The sequence below is a fragment of the Xenopus laevis genome, chromosome 3L (assembly GCF_017654675.1).
Source record: "Xenopus laevis strain J_2021 chromosome 3L, Xenopus_laevis_v10.1, whole genome shotgun sequence".
NCBI lineage: Eukaryota > Metazoa > Chordata > Amphibia > Anura > Pipidae > Xenopus > Xenopus laevis.
The window spans coordinates 81,112,988-81,136,939 of record NC_054375.1 but is presented as its reverse complement, the minus strand read 5'-3'; the positions used below and the strand labels follow the sequence as shown (position 1 = coordinate 81,136,939).

The 23,952-nt window shown below is 38.5% G+C and overlaps 1 protein-coding gene across 2 annotated transcripts; it reads left to right on the top strand.

The window, feature by feature from the left end:
- The first annotated feature begins 105 nt into the window (after positions 1-105).
- On the top strand, positions 106-23,332 carry trmu.L (tRNA mitochondrial 2-thiouridylase L homeolog). Of its 2 annotated transcripts, XM_018252621.2 has the most exons (12): positions 106-400; positions 652-739; positions 3,389-3,554; positions 5,870-5,976; positions 6,550-6,672; positions 7,434-7,606; positions 9,898-9,951; positions 10,025-10,091; positions 12,376-12,476; positions 14,856-15,000; positions 21,854-21,936; positions 22,846-23,332. In XM_018252621.2, exons 1-12 carry the CDS (start codon positions 341-343, stop codon positions 22,999-23,001), a joined length of 1,323 nt encoding a protein of 440 aa, XP_018108110.1. In that variant the 5' UTR covers positions 106-340; the 3' UTR covers positions 23,002-23,332. The 2 variants fall into 2 exon arrangements, with proteins under 2 accessions (XP_018108110.1, XP_018108111.1); XM_018252622.2 differs by lacking the exon at positions 652-739 and having other exon boundaries at positions 263-400.
- Positions 23,333-23,952: the final 620 nt, after the last annotated feature.

The window sequence follows — 23,952 nt, the reverse complement described above, 5'->3', positions numbered from 1 at the left end:
ACATCACTGCTGAGTTCTAGCCACCTCCAATCTCCTCCTGGTGTATCTCTCTGACGTCTAATAAGCTGATGTAGACATGGGCCACTGGGTTTCTTACTGACTATTACCTGACTTTCCTTTCTAGAAAAATCTGGAGTACTCTAAAAAGCTTCCTCTAAACCTATACACAGTACTGAATTTCCTCCCTTTCATTCCACACAGTTACATATATATCTCACTACTGAAACCCACTGCCTATGAAAAAATGGAATTATGTTAATTATATTGTTTTCTTTAAGCAACAGCTTCAGTTAACCACCATAGTAACAGAACATGCCAGTGCTCTTTGTTTTGTGGCCATATGCAGCTTGAAGTTTTTCTTACAAACACTGCTTTTCCAGAGGTGATAGTTGTGACTGAGGTAAGTATATGACGTATAAAGAACACACTTTTATCATGGGAATCATTTCATCTCCCACTGCCAGTAATTCCTCATTTCTCTGCTGCTTATTGCCAACTTTTATTTGCATTTGGGGAACAGCATAGCGGTTTCAGCCTCGCTCCTTTACACTTTCCTAGTAAGAACCTTTTCACCCAGCCGCGAGTTGCAGCCGAGCCCTTGTTAGACTTGCGCTTTCCGGTGCTGCCTGTCACATTGCCCTTTCTGTACAGGACGAAATGCAGGCGGCGCGGCGGGTGGTGTGCGCTATGTCTGGCGGCGTGGACAGCTCAGTGGCCGCCCTGCTGCTCCGGAGAAGAGGTGAGATAGACACAGACCCACAAGTGGCTAAAAGAATCCCAATATGTGTCATTCCTATACACTGTGTAACGTCCTGGCCCCATAATACGACTCTGTGCCTGTCATTTATTTAATAGGTTGTTCACCTTTGAGTTAACTTTTAGTAAGATGTAGAGAGTGATATTCTGAGACAATATACAATTGTTTTTCATTTTAGTTTTTTGAGTTATTTCACTTTTTATTCAGCAGCTCTCCATTATGGGTTCAGCAATCTGGTTGCAAGGGACCAAAGTCCCCTAGCAACCATGCATTGATATGAAGAAGAGACTGGAATATGAACAGGAGAGGGTCTGAATAGATAGATGAGTAATAAAAGTAGCAATAACAATAAATTTGTAGCCTTGAAGAGCATTGTTATATGGGGTCAGTGACCCCCAATTTGAAAGCTGGAAAGCTTTCCAGCTTTCAAATTGGTGGTCACTGACAAATACTTCTAAGGGTAAGGCCACACGAGGAGATTCGGGGAGATTTTGTCGATTGGCGACTAATCGCCTCGTCTTTTGAGCGACTATCGACCCGAACTGCCTCAGCGTTTTTCCCCATATGTCACTGAGGCAACTTTGGGCGACTATTGAAAACCCATCGCCGAGTGTGCATTAGCGCAGGCGACTTTTCATTGCAACCTATGGGGAAAAACGCTGAGGCAGTTCGGGGAGATAGAACCACTCCTTTAATGGGAAAGTTTACCTTTACACTAACTTCTAGTTATACATGCACCAATTCTAAGCAAGATTTCTGTTGGTTTCATTGTTTATTTTGCATGTAGTCAGGGCCGGATTTACATAGTGGGCACCCCTAGGCCTGCTTTCGTTTGTCACCCCTGTCCCCTCCCCTTCATTCGTGCACATGCACAACTTTTCATCATCAGGTCTAGAGCCCTGGGGATTGGCACACGGGTAAATTTTAAAAACGATTGTATCTCATAATCAGCCCCAGAGCTTCCGACCCAATGCGGGTGTAGTTGGGCTTCATGCAGGGCTGGAACTAGGGGTAGGCAGAGTAGGCACGTGCCTAGGGTGCAAAGCTGGAAGGGTGCCAGGCACGTTCCTCCTCTGTCGAGTACCCCAAGTCTGGTTCCCTTCTCTGCCCAACTCTCTGCTTATTAGCGTATCTTTTCCGCTTCTGCGCATGCGCGCAAACTCCATTTCGCGCATGTGCACACGAGCACAGATTTGCGCATGCGCACGCAAGTGTATATTCGCGCACACGAGCGCAGGTTCGTGCATGTGCACGCTAAGCAGGCACAATGACTGGCTGGCTTGCCTAGGGCGCCTGCCCAGTGTTGCCCAGCTCTGGCTTCATGCCGCCCCCTAAAATCCTGCTGCCCTAGGCCCGGGCCTTGGTGGCCTTTCCACGAATCCAGGCCTGCATGTAGTTTTAATTATTAACCCTCCTACTGTGGCACATTCAATCCTGCAGATGAAACCAGTGGACTGTGAGGCTTCTATTTTATTGGTATTGCTTTTTGGATATTGTGTATTTCTTTTCTGGCTCTATTCATCAAAATTATCAACATTTTTATTTCAAAACTGTTCCTTAATTAACTTATAGCAACCAGATAACTGTTTATACCAAGACAGCTGCAGAATAAAAGTGTTAAAACAAATCACAAAAAGTAAAAATTTAGACAAGATGCAAACTGCCTGAGACATCTGCTGTCTATACCTTACTAAAGTTACTTACTAGTAACCCTGTTTTACTAGATACTGTTTGCATGAGCAGCTTCACTTTTGGGTTTCACTGACCCAGTCCTCCATCTAATTCCTTTCCAGTGTAGGCTACAGTCTACTGGGGGCCTACTCTTATCAAGTGTGCTGCACCTCTAGACAGTGAGGGCCTTGCTGGATGGTTAGTGATGCTGTTTTTTGGGCTGTATTTCAAGTAGCCTAGGGTTTATTCCAAAAATAATTGTTATAATCAAGTGTATTTCAGAATGGTAGTTTATATTTAAAACTCAAGTTCTACAAATCTGTAGGACGTTTGAGTGCAAAATAAAGCCATGGGTGTAAATGGGATATACTCTATAAAAACTGACCTGCTTTAGCCAACGAATCACATTTCTTTAAAGGAAAACTATATCCTAAACATTGCAGGTCTCTGAAAATATTTTGCATTAACCAGCCCATAACTAAAACAGTGCTTCATCTAAATAAACCATTTTTATAAAAGTGTATTTTCTAGTAGTAAAGGCCACCTCCTGGCTCATACGTTTACACACAAACTAAGGCACACATACCAAGCCCTGGCGACTAATCGTCTCTTCTTCTAGGCTACAATCTCTCCAATCTGCCTTCCACCGGCTATAATGAAAAATCGTGAGCGGTATGGCACTCGCAGCGCTTCATTTCCTGAAGTCGCTCGAAGTTTCCTCGTGAGGCAACTTCCCGGGACGTCGGAAAACGAAGAGCCGCGAGTGCCATACCGCTGGCGATTTTTCATTATTGCCGGCGGGAAGGCAAATCGGGGAGATTGTTTGGTAAGATTCTTCCATAGGTCACTTATGATATAATGGTTAAGTATTCATTCAGAAGGTATAGTTTTCCTTCAATTTTGTTTGAACATGAAGATGGCCGTGCAAACCAGTGCTGAGTTCATTGCAATCTGTTGCAGGTTATGAAGTTACCGGCGTGTTTATGAATAACTGGGATGTTGTGGATGAACACGGTGTCTGCACTGCGGAAAGAGACTGTGAGGATGCATACCGAGTTTGTAAGAAGCTTGATATTCCCTTTCACCAAGTGTCATATGTTAAGGAATATTGGCATGAGGTCTTCAGGTATCTTAAAGGTCTTAAAAAATACACCTTTTTTTCATTTTTTTTTTTGTTTTGATTTATATAGTGATAAGTTATGTCCTCTGCTCATTAGAGCAATAAGTCATGTCCTCTGCTCATTAGGGGAGTGGGAACATTTATTGTCAAATAAATATACAGATTGATAAATTGTTGTATTATGTTATGAAATTAAAAAAGTTATTCTAAAGCTCTTCTAGCTGAATAAAACAAGGGAGATCATTTCTAGGGGATATCTTATGTGCAGCACATTTGAGCCTTTGAGTTGTCTGTTAGGCAGTCCAACTATTTCAAAACATGTCCTTAATACAAATAAGGAAAATGACTTCCTGCCACTATGCCCGCTGAAGGATACTGAATATAACTGGACCTAAAATGTCTCACAAGTTTCTCTGGTTTTTGGAACCATGCCAAAAACAAAATAGAAACCAAATTCTTATAGAAATGGTGTTTTGTGCACATTTAATACTAAATAGATAGTAATTACTAGTTAGTGCACACATAACAAGGTCCTGTCATTAGTTATTTCCAGTTGGTAAAAAAAAAAGAACCACTGAGTAGAAACATGGCAAGAGGCAAATGCCTATTCCCCTGCACCTGAATCCTTAGTGCACATTATTGCTGAGGGGTAGCATAGGTAATCTTTTTAGAACCAGCTATTCCTAACCGAGAAATGGATAGATTATACATCAGTTACTCTCAGGGAGACACTCTTACATTTGTCAAAAATAGAAGCTAAGTCTTACCTTGTACTGCCATGTAAAGAAGTCGTAAAGTTTTTATAATATAAGATGCCATGGGTCTATTGAGTGCGAAATTGATTTTATTGACTTAGTTTTATTGCTATGAAATCACAAAATAAAACACAAGTTTGTAAAGCATAATCAAACACAAGGATAGGTATTTAAACGAAAACTATACCCCCCAAACAATGTAGGTCTCTATTAAAAGATACTGAGTAAAACAGCTCATGTGTAAAACCCTGCTTCATGTAAATGAACCATTATCATAATAATATACTTTTTTAGTAGTATGTGCCATTGGGTAATCATAAATAGAAAATTGCCATTTTAAAAAATAAGGGCCGCCCCCTGAGATCGTAAGATTCACTTTGCACACATACAAACCACATGTAAGGTCACATGAGCCAATTAACAGACAGAGTTCTGCCTTTTGCTTCCTCACTTCTTCCTGTTACAGTTAGGGGCAGATTCATTAAGGGTCGAATTTCGAAGTTAAAAATACTTCGAAATTCGACCCTCGAATTGAAATCCTTCGACTTCGAATATCGAAGTCGAAGGATTTAGCGCTAATCCTTCGATCGATCGATCGAAGGATTTTTCGTTCGATCGAACGATTAAATCCTTCGAATCGAACGATTCGAAGGATTTTAATCCAACGATCGAAGGAAAATCCTTCGATCAAAAAAAGGTTAGCAAACCTATGGGGACCTTCCCCATAGGCTAACATTGACTTCGGTAGGTTTTACCTGCCGAAGTAGGGGGTCGAAGTTTTTTTTAAAGGGAAAGTACTTCGACTATCGAATGGTCGAATAGTCGAACGATTTTTACTTCGATTCGTTCGATTTCGTTCGAATTCGAACGAATTTAACCAATTCGATGGTCGAAGTACCAAAAAAATACTTTGAAATTCGAAGTATTTTTCATTCGAATCCTTCACTCGAGCTTAGTGAATCTGCCCCTTAGTGTTGTAGTATTTCTGGTCAGGTGATCTCTGAGGCAGCACAGATAGAGTCACGAAATGGTGGTTCAAGGCAAGAGATGTAAAAGGGCAATCTTTATGTAAATATATATTCCAGTTTGGTAAGATTCTTTAATATGTAATTCAATTTGATATAAACTATCTGTTGCTTAAGTATTCATTTTGGGGGTATAGTTTTCCTTTAAACGGGGAATGTTCAGTACAGGTATGGGACCTGTTATCCAGAATGCTCAGGACCTAGGGTTTTCCAGATAAGGGTTCTTACTGCAATTTGGACCTCAAAATCTTAAGTCTGCTAAAAATTGTTTAAAAATGAATTAAACCCAATATGATTGTTTCTCCTCTAATGTGATTCATTTTATCGTAGTTAGGATCAATTACAAGGTACAGTTTTATTATTACAAAGAAAAAGAAAATATGCTTTAAAAGTTTTAATTATTTGATTAAAACATCTATTGGTCCTTCCAGTAATTCAGAACTCTCTGGATAGCAGGTTTCTGAATAATATATCTTCTGTAATATATTTTTAGCTTATAAAAGAATTGAATCATGTTTATTTGATTTCACTTGTTTTTCAGTTACTTCTTGAATGAATATGAGAAAGGAAGAACTCCCAATCCTGACATACTATGCAACAAACATATCAAGTTTAATCATTTTCTTAGTTATGCTATAGATATTCTAGGTAAGTATTTTGCAAATAAGTACAGTTTGCATTTGATTAACTTGCACATCAGCCATGTATAATTAACATAGAAGGGTGCACAGTGAATAACATCAGGAAATGGTCTTTGCATACTTTTGCAGTGCTCTTTTTCTGTCCTGTATTTCATATTCAAAGTGAAAACATTACTTTTCTGTAAAGCAGTCCGTGCTTAATGGTGATGTGATGTAGGTCCCCTGTCCTGGTGGGCCCTGGGTCACTGTCCATGTTCCCATTTATTAAAATGGCCCTGCTCAGTAATTTCACTAAAACACCCACTGACAGGGCAGGACCACCAAAAAGGGGGCAAAATGCAGAAATATAAAATAGAGTTTTGATTGTATTTGGCTGTGTTTAGTATCAAATGGCATATTCTAATAGTATTCACAAATATGGGGTTTAAAAAGTTGGATTTCTATTTTATTTCTTCTATCTTATTTCTTATTAAAGATGTGTACGAAGGGATAATCATTATTGCTGTATAAATCAGTATTTGGGATGTTTCTTGGCTAAAACCATGAAAATACATTGCCATAATTTTAACATATATCCTAGGTGCTGATGCTATTGCCACAGGCCATTATGCAAGAACATCACTAGAAGATGAAGACGTTTTCCAGCAGAAGTATACTAAGAATCCTCAAAGTCTTTTTAGGAACAGATTTGAAATCAGACATGGTAGGTTGGATGGTCGGAACAATACATTTTCATAAATTAGTAAATGCATATTGGCTGTAATGCAGATAAATTGTATATTTTTCTAGTGCTATGTCCCACTTCTCTTTCTGTTTTATGGACATTTTAAAGATACTGTTGTCACTTTTCCATATAGAGGAGAACCTGGCAGCATAAAAAAAGTGTTTCTGTTGCACTGGTTTATCACCAGACACTTGATGAAACCAGTGCAAGAGATGCAATTTAGACTGAGAGGGTTAGACATGAGCTGGTACTACCTCAAAAAATATTACGAAATCCTTTAACTTCACTGAGCTAATAGAAATCTGTGTACATGGTAAAACAATCCTATTGGATTTTTTTACATTTACATTAAAAAGACTTAAGGCATGTTGTTGGATATTCGGGAAATACCAGGGACTTAATATATGAATAATGAATCCCATGATTCTATTCCTCTGTGCTCAGTTGACTGATGCATATGGCAGACAGTTTAATTTCATTTAATGAAACCTGCATCTTTACTTTGACACTTATAATCTGAACCCCACCATCCAAGTTTTAGTGTACTATACCGCAAAATATTTTTTTTTTTTTATTAGTAAACATTTTTAATTGCCTAGAAGGTTAAGAATGTAAAAAGCAGATTTTTGAAGCTGTAACCTACTTATAATTGGGGAAAATGTTTTATCAAACCCTGGCCTAGCATATCCTGTCTCTCTTCTTGGTTTCCTAATAGACATGTAATATTTTATGTTTTACAGATGCTAAGCTTCTTCAAGCTGCTGACCAAATTAAAGATCAGACTTTCTTCCTCAGCCAGATTTCCCAGTATGCATTAAGGAAAACCATGTTTCCACTTGGAGAGCTAACAAAAGACTTTGTTAAAAAGATTGCAGCAGAAGCTGGATTTCATCATGTTCTCAAGAGAAAAGAGGCAGGCATAAATTCTTGAGATATTCTGGTCTGCTGAGGCTTGGTGAAAACCAAAAGTATGCAGCACCCACCTAAGACACTCACGACCTGTATAAAAGCTTAAGGCCATTAATAACCTAACCTGAAATTCTGGCCTATTGCTCTTACATTTTTTCTTTACAAAAGTACAACTTATGATTTAACAAGAAAAAACAATAATAAAGGTTAATAGAAACCACCTTGGTCATTCCATGGCTTTTTGTAGCCATATGACACTTTCTAAAATCTTGTTGCATGCTCAGGTTTGTCTTATTAAGGGTAAGGCCACACGAGGAGATTCTGGGAGATTTTGTCGCCTGGCGACTATTCGCCTCGTCTTTTGAGCGACTATCTCCTCGAACTGCCTCAGTGTTTTTCCCCATAGGCTAGAATGAAAAGTCACCTGCGCTAATGCACACGCGGCGATGCGTTTTCTATATTCTGTGTTTTCTGTGAGGCAACTTTGGGCGACTATTGAAAACGCGTTGCCGCGTGTGCATTAGCGCAGGCGACTTTCATTCTAGCCTATGGGGAAAAACGTTGAGGCAGTTTGGGGAGATAGTCACTCAAAAGACGAGGCGATTAGTCGCCAGGCGACAAAATCTCCCCGAATGTCCTAGTGTGGACTAGCCCTAAAAGGTAAAACATGACAGCTTTATCGGCTACAATGAGTGCAAATATCTTTGGTATGAGCTACTGCAGTGTTACCATCATTTGTATTGAAAATATAAAACATTATATTTATTCTGTTTAACCTCAGCATGAGGCTGTGAAGGCATTGTGGCTTGACTTTTTGATGGAGTTTTTTTTCCTTGATATCCTGTGAAATGTAAATTTACTAGAAAATACTAGAAATCCTGAAAGGAATTGTAATGATCATTAGGAATGTACCCTTGGTATGACCTGGCCAGGCTGGCAAATTATACCAGTAAAGTTTTTAGTGTTCACGGAGAACAGATCAAACAGAAATTAGACGCCCACAATCTTAAAATGACTGGGGCACAAAAAGAGAACTGGTTATCACAGAGAGCAGATAACATTAAAAACACACATATTAAGGTTTCTACTGTTTTAATTTTGAAGATGCAGCCATATGCAATAAAAGACACAATGTTTGCCCTGGTGCAGTAACTCAATTGATGAGATGTTTATTTTTAAACATTTGCCCAATAAATTGCTACATGTGATCGGTTACTATAGGTGATAAGCACTGGCGGCAATGCCAGAGAGGTTTCCAGGGGAGGCAAAAAGCCACTTCTGGTACCTTTAGAGCCGAATTTCTGGTTTTAAACCAGAAATTCGGCTTTACAATTTGCGAGAGAGCGCAATTGCGCTCTCTGCATTAGTGTTCCTGCCTCCCCTAATGACAGGTAAACCGGCGAGGGGGGGCCGCATTGCAGGAGCCGCCTCAGGCGGGGCATTCATTAGAATCTGCGCTGCTTATATTACATTACATTTAGAAGCATTTAAAAACTCCCATGGACTTGAAATTTGACCAATCGAAACTTATTAATAAATTTGAATTTGTTAAACTCGGGTGAATAGGATCGTCCCGAAAACTCGAATCAAATTTGAATTGAATTTGATTCGAATTTTAATAACTCGATTCAAGTATTTTTCCCCGAAAAAACCTTGAATGTCAGGAAGGCTGCAAACAACTCCAAATTGATCCCGGGATGTCTTCCATTGACTTAAACAGCAATTCGGCAGGTTTTAGGTGGCAAAATTTGAGTCAAATTTGAGTTCTTAAAGGGCCAGCTCGAATCGAATTTGGATAATTCCCTAGTCAAATTTGACAGTTTTGGCCTTAAAAAAAATTTAAAATTAGAATTTGAATTTTCAATTCGACCCTTGATAAATCTACCCCTTATAGTTTTCTATGTGGCTACAAAATGATTTCATTATTTGCAGCCCATTATTTGATGCCCATTTTCTCCTTGAACAAGAAAGAGCAGGAATTGATAAAGGGCTGAATACAGTTAAATCCAGCAACATCAAATTATTCTAGGGTTTTAAGGATAATATTCTTTTAAAAAGGATAGTAACTTAATCATGCCAGCAATTATCAACCTGTGTGGTGAAAGGTCTAGTGGTATGTTCTAAAAGATTCTGGCTTTATGTGGGGTTACTTATGTGGGCTTTATTTGGTCACTTTGAGGATACATATATTGCATCAATTTACAAGAGTTTAGCCAGATTGTCTTTCTTTCTGTTAATTCAGTTTGATATCATATTGCAAGTGCAGATATTTATAATCCCTTTTCTATTCTCCAGAGCATGGGGATATGCTTCATTGGTGAACGGAATTTTGAAAACTTCATTCTTGAGGTTAGTTTTGCTTAGATTATATGTCAATAAAATCTTTGCACGTCACCTCAACTTAATCTTTCTTCTGTTTAAGTATTTAGAAGCCCAGCCTGGAAACTTTGTATCTACAGAGGATGGAAAAATCATGGGAAGACATAAAGGTTAGAAACCATTTGTTCACAGTTTTATCTTTTTGTGGTATTTTTTCAAGTTACATATTCTATTGTCTTCTATGTTGCCCAATAAGTTGTTTCTTTCACAGCTTTTAAAGGGATGGTTCACCTTTACAGTAAATTTAATTATGATTTAGGATGGCCAACCTTTCAATTGGGCTTTCATTATTTATTTTTTTATAGTTCTATAGTTATTTGCCTTTTTCTTCGGACTCTTTGCAACTTTCAAATGGGCGTCGCTGACTCCCTTCTAAAAAATGTATTGTTATTGTTACTTTTTATTGCTCATATTTCTATTCAGGCCTCTCCTATTCATATTCAAATAAATGCATGGTTGCTAGAGTAATTTGGATCCTAGTTACCAGATTGGTTAAAATGCAAATTGAAGAGCTGCTGAATAAAAAGCTAAATAAACAAATAGTAAAAAATGAAAACCAATTGCAAATTATCGCAGAATACCACTCTCTACATCATACTAAAAGTTATCTCAAAGGTGAACAACCCCTTTAAAAGCTGTAAAAATGTAAACCCTAGGCTCTGCTTTATCCACAACCTTTCTCCTCATCCAATTTTACATACCACCAATCCACATATACTGTAAGCTAAACCAGTCACAAAGTCCCTCCCCGATCATACAGACAAACAAATAGCCCAGACAAACATTAGCCTCAGGCCTGTCTGAGATGAAAATTAAAGAGCAGTTGATGGGACAAAAGGAATAGGGAAAAAATTAATTATTAAAGATAAGTGGAAAGAGAGAAAAAAGTTAAATAAAAGCACACAAACCAAGGTTTTATTCTACCAACATTTCCTGTGTTTAGAGTAACTTGATTGATTGTTTCAGGAAAAAGTCAGAATTTTTATTTTAATCACATTTAGAAAGTTTCTTATTTCCATGAGATGAAGCTTATATTAAATTTCATTATCGATATAGTTCCCCTTAAGGGCTGGGACACACTGGGCGATTTGGGGAGATTTAGTCACCTGGTGACTAATCGCCGCAACTTTTTTCCCCGAATGCCTCCCCTCGCTCTGCGCCTGGATAAAATGAAAAGTCGCCGGCGCTAATCACACACAGTGATTCGTTTACCGAAGTCGCCTCACAAGGAAACTTCGGGCGACATCGGAAAACGAATCGCTGCGTGTGATTAGCGCAGGCGATTTTTCATTTAAGCCAGTGGCAGAGCGAGGGAAGGCATTAGGGGAAGATTGGTCGCGGAAAGTCACGGCGATTAGTCGCCAGGCGACTAAATCTCCCCAAATCGCCCAGTGCGTCCCAGCCCTTAAAGCTGGCACCATTTTCCAGTTGGTTTAGCAACACATTCAAATGGCCAATTTGCACTAAGCTACTTGTTTGGCATCTGCCTTTGTGTAATGAGAGAAGACAAAGAAAAGATGAAGTATGATTACTCAGTCTGTGCATAAAGAAAAGATAAAACAATGCAAAACAAGTAAATGTGTTGCATTGTGCTGGGAATAGTAAATAAATATAAAATATGGATGTTATATTCAAATATATGGGTGTAAGAGTGCAAGGTAAGCAAAAACAAAACAAATTATTCATCTCTGAGCTGCTTCTTCATAGCAGAACATGACACTACTTGAACTTGTTAAAAATAAAATGAGATTATTTTAAAAAGACATCAGTAACGGAAAATAAATCCATGCACATATATGTTTGTTTGCTTTCTCTCCCCATCCTGGAACATATTAAGCACATTTTTTTCACAACTCAATCTTAAACTACAATTGAATTCCAGACAATAAGGAAACGATGTAATGTACATAAAATATAACATAGAAATACATAGAAGAGAGAGAAAGAGTGCAATTGCAGACCCAGGAAGTATTTGTAAAAGTGTGTCAGGTAATTTCACAAAAAAGTACGTTTCAAATAACAGCCATCAGGAACCATACTATTCCCAGGGAATTCATTCATCAGTAAATTACATGGTACCTGGATTCCTGCTATGAAATACAATCTTGCTGCCTAACAAAGCATTCATCTGTATTCTTTGTTTGTGTCTGAGGTAACTGTAGAACTAGCAGTACTTCATACTCTTTGCTGAAACATGCGTTTTTTCTTTGCTATGAAGGTGCTCTGTGGTGCAAGTGTGTTATATTAATTAGGGTTTTCTTTATGACTTGTGCCATTCAGCATCTGTAGTACATTTTTTTGCTATAGCAGAAAAGCCATTTGTCACATTAAAACAGTTTTGGTTATTTTGAATGGTCTGATAACTGTTACGATGTCGTTTTCATCCCATGTAAGGTTGGTTTCTATTCACGCTGGGACAGAGAGCAAGAATAGGAGGTCAGAGAGAAGCTTGGTTTGTGGTGGATAAAGATGTGACCACAGGCAACGTATATGTTGTAAGTATACTGAAAATGAAATCCTTTTTAAAACAAGGCAATTATTAGTGATGCCAAATAAATCTGCGAAAGGCCAGTAAACGCAGGTGTCATTCAAACAAACAAAACAAAAAAAAACAGGAGATGGCAAATTTCTTATTGTGTGCATAAATCGCGCTCAGAGGCTAGCAGGACTGTCTTGAAGCTCTGGGGCCCTGACTAGACACATTTATACAAGTCGTTTGTATGTTCTACCTAATACAGGTATGGGACCTGTTATTCAGAATGCTCTGGACCTGAGGCTTTCCGGATAATGGATCTTTCTGTAATTTAAATCTTCATACTTTAAGACTAATAAAAAAACATATAGAAATTTAATAAACCCAATAGGCTGGTTTTGCTTCCAATAACGTTTAATTATATCCCTATTTCTCGCATGCTTTCTGGAATGCATGTTTCATCCCCCCCCCCCTGCAGATTAACAGATTAGGAAACATACGGTAGTTCTGCAAATGAAAGTGATAAGGCTTCGGTGATTGCTCTTAAAGGAGAAGGAAAGTTAAAATCACTCTGGGTATTAATGTTTGCTAGGTCAGTGAGTAAGCTGGATGATCTTTAAATCAGAGCTGGAGATCCATGGTTTTAGGGAATATACAATTAAGGTTTTGAAAAGAATATGAGGAGGGACCAATTGTCACTGCTAACTAACCGATTGTGTTGGGCTAGTAAAGAAACCCAAATCACAATGTGTCGTTTTTTCAGACTCATTCTTAGACTCTTTCCTTAGCTCTCCTTTAAGACAAGGGGGACTTTTTTCAGGTGGATGTCTTTTTTTTTTTTTATGGCTGTACTCTGATTTTATATTTGTCACACACTGTCATAACAACTATTGCTTTTTTACTATCCTAGCATGTTTGTGGGAAACTCATGGCAGCATTAGGTTTTTAATGTTTCAATGGTTTCTGTAGATTTTTGGCACAATGCACCTCCTTATCCTGATAGCTCCTGTTGCCCATTTCAGATAAGCTCCTAGTCCCCATTTCATATAATAGATCACACATAAATTTGCTCACCACTGTTCCTTTCAGTCTCTAATAATCAGTGTAACCTGGCTGCTCTTACCTTTGCCTTTGTTGGTGCCGGAGCAACTCCAAATGTTTCTGCAGCTTGTTTATCCAGGGCCCTAGATTCTATTGCTTTGGCATTCATTCTGTCTTTAAATGACCCCTATACATTACAGTCTGTATTTATGAGATGGCATGTAATGATAATGTCACACAACAGCCTTTATGGTAATTGTCTAGTGTCCATTTGCAGTCCCCATTTACCCTTTATTATTGTTCTTTTTCCCTAAGGGATACCTTTATGCCTGTAACATACTGTGGGCATGTTATCTTCCTAACTATCCCTCTAACTTTGCTGCAATGAGACACCAGCCTTTCCCTGCACTTGTCGCTTATTCTAGTTCTGATTGTAGCATCTGTTTCAGATACCATATATTTTCTGTCTGGGAGCGATTATATTAAATGGATTCTGAACTACTTATCTACTGAGCTTTTAGTTTTCTCACAATCTCCACACTTCTGCTTTAACCTTCTTCCTAAGAAGGATCACCTATCTAATTCTCTGAAATTACCCCTAATTACTTTCTGTTGCGGTAATAATTATTTTTCTTTAAATATATACTGCTGAACTATTTACACAATGCTTAAGTGAGAATATACATTTGCAGCAATTATTGCCTCAAATTATAGTATAATTTCCCTGATGCAAGAGGGAATGAAGCCAGTAAGCTTTCACCATCTTCCTATTGATAGTTAATGGCAGAAATATAATAGTGAGTAGCTCAGAGGGAAAATCGGCCTATACAAGCTTGCAGGTATAGTAAAGGGACATAAAAATAGCAAATATCTCCAACTCTCTATGTAAAGAGGACATATATACACCCGGCAATTACAGCTTTGATGAAATCTAAAGTTTTCCAGACATTTGATATTACACTAACTTTTTATAAAACAGGAAAAAGGAATTATAAAACAGGAAAAAGGAATTATAAAACAGGAAAAAGGAATTATAAAACAGTACTGTGTACTTGATCACAACTAAGATATAATTAATCCTACTAGAGGCAAAACAAAGCTATTGGGTTTAATTAATGTTTAATATGAATCAATATTTTAATTATTTTTAGTAGTTTTAGTAGATTTAAGGTATGGAGATTCAAATTACAGAAAGATCCCTTATCCAGAAAACCCAGGGTCCCGAGCATTGTAGGTCACAGGTCCCATACCTGTATTTGACACAGTAATGTGGTGCATAAAGACAGTTTGATTGTTTTAACTGTTGCCAGTATGCAAAGTGTACTTTAGCTAATACTGTAATTACTAATGTATTTTAAAGGCGCCAACTACAGATCATCCTGCTCTTTACAGAGACTTGTTACGCACCGACCGCATGCATTGGCTCTGTGAAGATCCACCAGCTGAGTTAGTGAAGAACCAGATGATGGAATGTCATTTTAGATTTCAACACCAGATGGCGCTGGGTGAGCATTGAGACAGCCCTGGAAATTTGTCTGATGCTGATGCAATATGTTTCAAGGGCTATATCTGCTCAATATATGATGCTCTATGTTACCCTAGAGGTGTGTGTCTGTGTGTATGTGGATTACAACTTCAAAGGAGATACAGGTCAAGACTGGTTTAGAGTGCAAGCATTTGGTCACATAAATATGTGTGTGTATGTGTATGATCCCATTTCCCTATTAAATATATTTTTACCTGGTAAAGGTGGTGGGCTAAGATGCATGCTTTTCAGCCCATTCATTCCCAACATCTTTTGTGTCAGCCACAGTACAAAGGACAACTTAAATATATTCCTGGTACCATCTCATTAAAAAGAAAAAAACAAGTCAGAGTGGACACTTAAAACTGTAATAAAAGATGAACTGGCACTCAGAGCTCTGAGCACCAGTTCTTCTTTTATTACGCTTACTACAATTGGGGTTGCCGATCCCTTCTGACTGTGCACCGGGCCAACTTATGCTGGAGAGGCCAGGGTGTGCTGGTGGGTTCTGGAATTTGGGCACTTAAAACTGTAACACTGGGGTGTATAGGATAGAGAGGGAATATAAAATGTGTGGTGGGGCTGAGCCTGCCTATATTAAGAGTTACTATTTAATACTGGGAGCTATCTTATATGTATCTTCACCAATAAGATTAACGTTAAAACAATTGCTATTGAAAGCGGCATTTGCTTAAAGGGGTTGTTCACCTTCAAACACTTTTTCCAGGTCAGTTGGTTTTAGATAGTTCACCAGAAATAACAACTTTTTTCAATTACTTTCTATTTGTGATTGTTTTTCTAATACTGAAGTGTAAAGTTTTCAACTTTCTAAAGCAGCTCTGGGAGGGGGGGTCGCCGACTCTTTAACTGTTCGATACATTTAGTTGATACATTTCTTATCTTTGTCCCTGCTAAACAGAATCCCTGAGTTTCATTAAAGGCAGCTGTTGTAATTCATACAATAGTTGCTAATACTCCAGAGATGCTGCTGAGAAATGTATCAGCTAATGTAGCCAAAAACAGTTCAGAGTCTGTGCCTGAATTACTGAGCTGCCAGACTCAAACACCAGAGACAGGAACATTACACTTTAAACTTAAATTCTGAGGAAACTGTAAAAAATAAAAGATGGAAAGCAATTGAAAAAAAGTATTTGTTTATGATGAACAATCTGAAAACAACTCAACTGAAAAAAGTGTTTGGAAGGAGAACAACCCTTTTAACTCATGCTTGTTACTTTTTAAACAATGTTGCAAAAGTCTTAATTCCCTAGTAAAGACAGGTCTGATAATCAGCTGCCTTGTCTTACATTGTATTAATAGTCTGAGCCATCGGGGCAGAGAAAAGAAATGGACAGACAAACTACAGTTATCTATGAACAGACTATTACAAGTTAGAAAATGAAAACAAACATCCAGGTGGACAATGGTGTAGGTAAGCACCCATGTTAATAAATGAACTCCAACAAGCATAATGCCAATTGATTAGCACTACGATACGATTTGCGCCTGAATAGTTTCATTTATATTGATTAGGCCTCAAATAATCCATATAAACCCTGAAATATTGATGGGAAAGGTGTACTCCTAGGTTATGTACTTTAGAAAAAGTGTGTCTTACCTGCTTAGTTATATTATAATATTAATATATATTATATTACTATAATTATTGCAAACCATATCCCTGTGCAAGTAAACCAATTCACTGAGTGTGTTCATAGGGTCCATGCAGCAAACCAGTAGCACCTTCTGTTTTTAGGGTTTGTGGAGTCCAGTGTAAGGTTTAGTTGTACAGTACAAGAAAGGGAAGGGAGAGTATTAACCAGAAAGTATGTCACATAAATCTATGTATATACAGTTTTAACTTGGTTTGACATAAAGGATCATGAAGCTGTAGAAATGAATGAAGTGGCTGAATGCTGGGTGCAACTGGATGACAGAGAACATGTACAACAGTTGTAGATTTGTGTTACGCACAAGTATGTTCATGAAGAGAATCAGCTCCTACTGCTGCAGGCAGAACACTCAGCACTTTTGGCAGGTTTTTAGTTTGGTGAGTTTCAGTGCCCCCCCCCCCTAAAAAAAAAACTGGGAGTAGTTGGGGGAGGCAAGTCATTTGCTGCATGAGAATTCCAATTATATTAGGGTCTTATCAAAAAGCATTAAAAATCTATAAAAAAAAATCTTTTCTCTTATGAATCTCTTGATCTTTATCAGCACAGGGTATTTAACACTTAACACTTCCATAACACTTAATGGAAACCTGACAATAATCACTATAATATAGTCTGAAATCAATTCACTGGATCAGCAAGATTGGCCTTATCTGTTGAATATGATGTAAATTGCACCAGTGCATTAAATATAATAATCATTTTTGTGCAATAGTATTTGCTAAAATAAGATGTGTGAAGGAGGGCTGATCTTGTGAAATAATCCAATCTTATCTTGTGCATTTCTTAGACCCATAGGTTGGAATGAGGCACTTTCAGATAAAAATGATACTGTGTTGTTCATTTCCAGTTTATTCCTTTAGGAAGCAGAAAGAAAATGTGTTGTGAGTATTCATTAAAGAGGAAGCAATGTAAAGGAAGAAAAGAGTTTATTCTATAGAAGTGAGGGGGCAGAAAAGTAACTAAGAATCTATAGTATAAAGTTTGCAGCAAATTTTGTGCAGCAGATCAGAACATTTTGGATGTGCTGTAACATCTCAGTCATAATAATATATTACAGGGAAATTATGGCTTGCTTGATTCATATTTTGGGAGATCTACGCACATATCCAGTGTTTCAATTAGACACTTGCCTGACTGTGATTCACATCTCCCACACTGTACTGATAAGAGCTGCCAATTACTTCTAAACCACTTGTCTATTCCTGAATCTTACTGACGCCTTACACATATAGTCACTCATACCAGTATAAGTACTAGGGATCAATAGTGTTCCAGTATAAGTACTGGGGATCACTAGTGTTTCAGTATAAGTACTATGGATCAATAGTGTTTCAGTATAAGTACTCGGAATTACTAGTGTTCCAGTATAAGTACTACAGATCAATAGTGTTTCAGTATAAGTACTCGGAATCACTAGTGTTCCAGTATAAGAACTAGGGATCAGTAGTGTTTCAGTATAAGTACTGGGGATCACTAGTGTTTCAGTATAAGTACTGGGGATCACTAGTGTTCCAGTAAAAGTACTCTGGATCACTAGTGTTTCAGTATAAGTACTCGGAATTACTAGTGTTCTAGTATAAGTACTACGGATCAATAGTGTTTCAGTATAAGTGCTCGGAATTATTAGTGTTCCAGTATAAGTACTACGGATCAATAGTGTTCCAGTATAAGTACTGGGGATCAGTAGTGGGCTCTTATATTTGCTGGAGGTCAGTACTCTATAAGTGCAGGACTAATGATCAGTTCACATATAAATCAATTTCAGTACTGAGGTTATCTATTTGGGAATAAGTGTGTCTCATGAGTCAGGTTGTACTTGTGAGTGTGTTTTGGGAGTGGTTGTATTTTGTCTGTTCATAGTTGCTGTGCTCTTTGTATGACTATTGTATGCTGATAAATAGTGAGAGTAAGTGAGTGTTCCTTTAGTAGCTGTGTGTGTGTGTGTGTGTGTGTGTACAGGGTTGTGGTGCTGTGATGTTTGTGCTGTGTGTGTGTGATTTGCTCTTGGAGTTTGTCTCTCCAGGGTTCAGTTTCTTTCTGAGCAAAGATTAGTAGTTCTGTATTAATTATATGATGGAAATGTAAAGGGGGCAGAAATGGGGGTATTGGTGTGGTCCCTAGCTTTATAGAGGACGTGTGGCTGCCTCTTCAGACTGGTGAACTTGTGGCATTGTTTTGATGCCTCCATTCCCTCAACTTCTTTCTATACTTCCTCCTCATAGGATAACAAATATTGAGTTTCATAGCTATGAGCTGGACATCATGAATTCTATTATCCCTTATTTTATTGTTCTCCCCATAGTTCCCTTATGGAGTAGTAGTGGAAATCCTGCTGCTCTGATTCTATTTAGCAGTCAGTGGGTGCAGGTTTCACAGTGTGGATCCAGACAATGACATTGTGTTTACCCTCGCTCTGTGCATTCCTGGAATCAAGGAAAAGTCCTGCAACAAAGATTTCATGTGTGGAAAATCTTCTTTTCCTGGAATCATGGAACTTTTGCATTTAGGGAATGTACATCCCCATAGCAGTGCAGCTATGAGCTGTTTTTTTAACTTTCCCCTCTTAAAATGAAAGGAAAATTATATATATATCATTATAGATAGCCATCTGCTCAACTTTACTGAACTATCAACAGTTATCATATTGGTTTAATGTGTTTGCTGATCCCTCGGGGAATATCAGATTGTGGCCTGAGCACACTTACCTACAGGTACAGGCAGGTTCATTTCAGGCTTCAGTTCATTGAGGCTTTCCTACGGTTTCGGGTTTCTCTACTACAGTCCCACAGTGGGACTGTAGTAGAGCCAGTCAAACTACTGTTAATAATATGACTTACCGAGTAGGTGTCTGCAACACATGGTTGTGCTTTAAACATCATTTTAATAAAAGTACACAGTGTAGGTGGCAATTGTTTTTTTGAGGAGTAACTATAAGCAGAGGCCACAGTGTTTCTGAACAACATCCCCAGACTGGAGATTGTTGCAGTTCAGTAGCAGATGGACAGTTGTCCTGTGTTATTCCCTAGTGGGAGCTGGAGTGTAGAAGAATATGTCTCACACATGCACTTCTGTATTGGAAGCGCCCACATTTGGACCAATAAGCCTTTATTTTACATTGCCTGGTTGATGTTGGTGGTTACCTTTGGCTGGCACTTCTGTGAGATTATAGCAGCGCTTGTGCTGTTCATGTATCATCTATTTGGACTCGTGCCTTCATGTAACGCACCCACGGCTCCCTCTAATCCCTGAGAAATGCACTGCCTGTCACATCTTGTTGCCCAGCTCACAATTCATGTCTGAGGCTCAGCACTTTCAATAGCGCCATTGTTCTGCTCTTACACAAAAGTTACTATAGCCATTGGCAAGATAAAGGATAGTTAACCCTTGCTCTGCTAGAAAGAGCATACCGCTTTTATATTGGTTTTCATCACCCCCCATCATGCACCAAATATATAGCAGACATGACCACAATTATCAAAATCATACCTTATCCCGGAATTTTTGCTCAATTTAAATATATATTTCTATATATCATATAACTGTACTTCAGCTTGTGCTTTTCCTACTTCACCTTCCCTATGTTTATCCAGACTAATGAATGGCTCTGCACTATATACTCACTGGATCATTACTCCTCTCAGCCAGAGTCATAATAATGATAGGGCAACTGAAATGGATGAGACTGTCATTTAGTCTGTGTTCAGACATCACTTGTTTTCCCTAAAGCCTTCATCCAGCTGATGATTTTATGGGGCAAATTCACTAACTTCCGGAAATTCGCCAGCAACGGCTTCGCTCACATCGCAACACTTCGCCAGTCATAGATTTGCCAGGACAACGCTAATTCACTAAAATCCGAAATTGCGTCCAGGGCGCCGAACGCTGGCAAAGTTGCGCTAGCGCTACTGCGGCAAGCAAAGTGAAGTTACTCTAGCGTTGGCTAATTTGCATACATCGGGAAGTTAAAGTTGAATGGACGTATATGTTGCAGTAACTACATTACACTACACAAGCCCAGGGAACAGTAATAAAATAAATCAGAGTTGTTATATTGCCCTACACATGAGCCCAGTGTATAGTTTATGTGCCATATGTTAGGAAATGTAGGGGGAAGCCGGGTACCCCACAAAAAAATTATGATCTTTTGCAGCCTATCACCCTGTAAAAAGACGCTAGTGTTTTTTGGGACTTAGAAAAATGTTCAACTATTTTTTGAGGAACTTCTATCTACTTCTATCTATTGCACTTGGCCTGGTCTGAGGTGGCAAAGGCAAGTCTGGCGCAAGAGGTAAAGTTCAGTAAAATCTGCATCTTAGTGAATTTGCCTAGTTACGTCCATTTGCCAGAGTGCAACTTCGCCAGGCGTAAATCGGCGAAGTAACGAAATGACGACATGCTGGCAAATTTTCGCTAACGTTAGTCCCTTCGCCCTTTAGTAAATCTGCCTTTAAGAGTCTTCTAGAGCTGCATATTCCCCAAAACGAATCCTAAACAGAGAGTGCTTGGTCATTTTAACTGCAGATGACATAATACCAAATAATCACTGAAGGTAAATACCAGAGATTCTTAACTTTTACCCTAAATGGGCCCAGATTAAGTCTTACTGTATTGTGTGTATAACAAGAATGGGCCAGTGTATTATACTCTTGGAAATATAGAAAGAATGTATTTTAAAAAAGTAGTGTTTCAGGCTGATTTATTGAACATTTCTGCAAAAACCATTCTGTTCATACTCCAAAAGGGCTGTTGTACAAACTATTAGTTGGGGACATACATCCTTCAAACAATATATTATATATATGTATGTGTTTCTGTACAACAACAGGGTGTTTAGCAGCTTGATATAATAAAGGGACAGAGAGAAGAAATAAGTCATGTAATGCCAACTGTAAAGTGTGATGAGAGAGGAAAATGATCCAGTTCCCTCTGAATTAGCTACAAGTCCCATCTAATTAATACATATTTATCACTAATGAACAAATGAGTATGTTTTATCTTATTGATGATCCAATGTGTTTTTAAGTTAAGAAACCTACGTTCTAGTAACTTGAACAAATAAGTGAGTGAAAGCAAAGTGCAGATATTGCTTCATACACATCTCCAGTTTACTTTTTCTTTTTTTTACTAAAGCCATGCTTAAAGGTATTTTATGTCTTTCAGTGCCCTGTGTCCTAACACTAAACCAAGATGGCAGTGTATGGGCAACGCTGGTGAAGCCAATAAGAGCCCTGACACCTGGACAGGTAACACAAGTGAAATACGTAGTGACGTTGTACTTCTCTTTATCAATCCAGCTGAATAAGTGACTATGGAATGTGCCAGCCATGAATCTGCTACTAAACAGCTTTATACAGGACAAACGTTTTTCCCACATTATCCAGTGAGGATTATCCATAACAAACAGGAGCCATTATATGAGTAACACGTGGTTTCAATGTTTAGAAGGCGGGTTCCTTCTTTTCTTTTTTAGGGTTGTGACACACTGGCAGATTCGGGGAGATTTAGTTGCCTGGCGACTAATCGCCTCTTCTTGTGGGCGACAATCTCCCCAAACTGCCTTTGCGTGTCTTCCCGTCCGCTATAATGAAAAGTCGCCTGCGATAAAGCGCACACAGTGCTTCGTTTTCCGAAGTTGCCCGGTTTAGGCAACTACAGCTTATTCTTTTTTACCCAACCTTACAGTTCTTTATACCACCTGGGATCACTGATAATAACCAAAAAGTAATGTGAATGTAAGGTTAATTCATAATTTTTAATAATTGTATAATAATAATCTTATTCTGGAAGTGAATTGTAAAGATTAGAGCTTAGTCCAGTAGAGACATGCTATTGTGCCCCAAACTTTATTTTGGATTGGGTGTTAGGGGAAAAATTTCTCTCTTCTCTCTGCTGCTTTCTTTGCAGCTGCTACAATTTTAGTGAATTATAATAGTAGAATTAAAGATTATTTATTACAGCATTAAGTTATTCACACACCTTGCTGGACAGACTCATCGGTCTAATGCATACATTAATGAAAGTAATGGCATCAAATGAATTCTAATATTGTGTATGTGTACAAGACTACGGGTGTATGTTATATAGTTATTATTCAGATAATGATGGATTTACATGGCACAGCAATGATTTCACGTGTCCTGTTCCTGTGCCAGTTTGCAGTGTTCTACAAAGGTGAGGAATGCTTGGGAAGTGGAAAAATCCTGAGGTTGGGTCCATCACTGTTCACCTTACAACAAGGTCAGCACAGAATGAAGTCTGCCACAAACCTGTCCACAGAGGCCGTTAAAGAGAGGGATCCAGTAACCTGACTGCTGCCGTGTTCCCAGCTAATTGGAAGAATCCGTTGAAATCAGAGCTACAATCCAATTATGTGGGAAGGAAAGCACAAGCTGTCTGTGGCATCATTAAGAGACAAGTTCTGACAGACTTTGCCCCACTGACACTCTACCTCTCAGCAGTTTTATAAACACTATAGCCATTGTCTTCTGACAAAGTCCCAACAGGAGAAAATACACTGGACAAATGCACGTAACAAATCCTTGCCTTGCTTTATATGAAACATTATCAATTTTTAGAAGAAACAGTTTGAAAATCGGAACTGTTGCGTGATCCAAAAGAATAAATGTACATTTCTAATAATATTATGTATATTTGTAATTATATCGAACACATTTTGATGAAATCAAAGTCACAGCAGTATGATCTGCTCGTCCAACTCACGTCGTTTTTTATAAGTGTATCCTTTAAGGGTAGGACTACATGGACGTTTTCGCTACTATCCGACGTGCTGCGACAAGAATTAAGGTAAGAGATAGAAATGTCAGATGAAGTCGCAGCGTTGAGTCAGATCAACACTGCGACTTTATCCGACATTTCTATCTCTTACCTTTTTCTGTCGCATGCGACTTGTCACAGGCATTTTGTCGCAGCGCGTCAGATTGTGCCTAAAACATCAATGTAGTCCTACCCTTAAACAGACCGGAAGCACACACACTTAGCAACATGTGCAGCCAATTGTATCCCACCAGTGTCAGACTGGGACACCAGGGGCCCACCAAAAACCATTAGACCAGGGGACCACACTAAATATTATTTTCTTCTCTCCTCACTCAACCTCTATTCTCCTATTCTCTTTTCTTTACACACTATAACCTATCATTCCATCTATTTAGCCTCTTTATTCTAATAGAAATATGCAATAACCATGAAATAGGCAAAATGTTTAGAAGTAGGAGGGCCCACTGACACCTGGGCCCACC

Bases quoted from the DNA above. Each gene is read 5' to 3' on its own strand.
- trmu.L (XM_018252621.2), top strand. From the start codon at position 341: ATGCAGCTTGAAGTTTTTCTTACAAACACTGCTTTTCCAGAGGTGATA. The intron at 9,952-10,024 runs GTTAGTTTTGCT...CTTCTGTTTAAG, and splicing joins TTGAAAACTTCATTCTTGAG to TATTTAGAAGCCCAGCCTGG. The intron at 12,477-14,855 runs GTAAGTATACTG...TGTATTTTAAAG, and splicing joins CCACAGGCAACGTATATGTT to GCGCCAACTACAGATCATCC.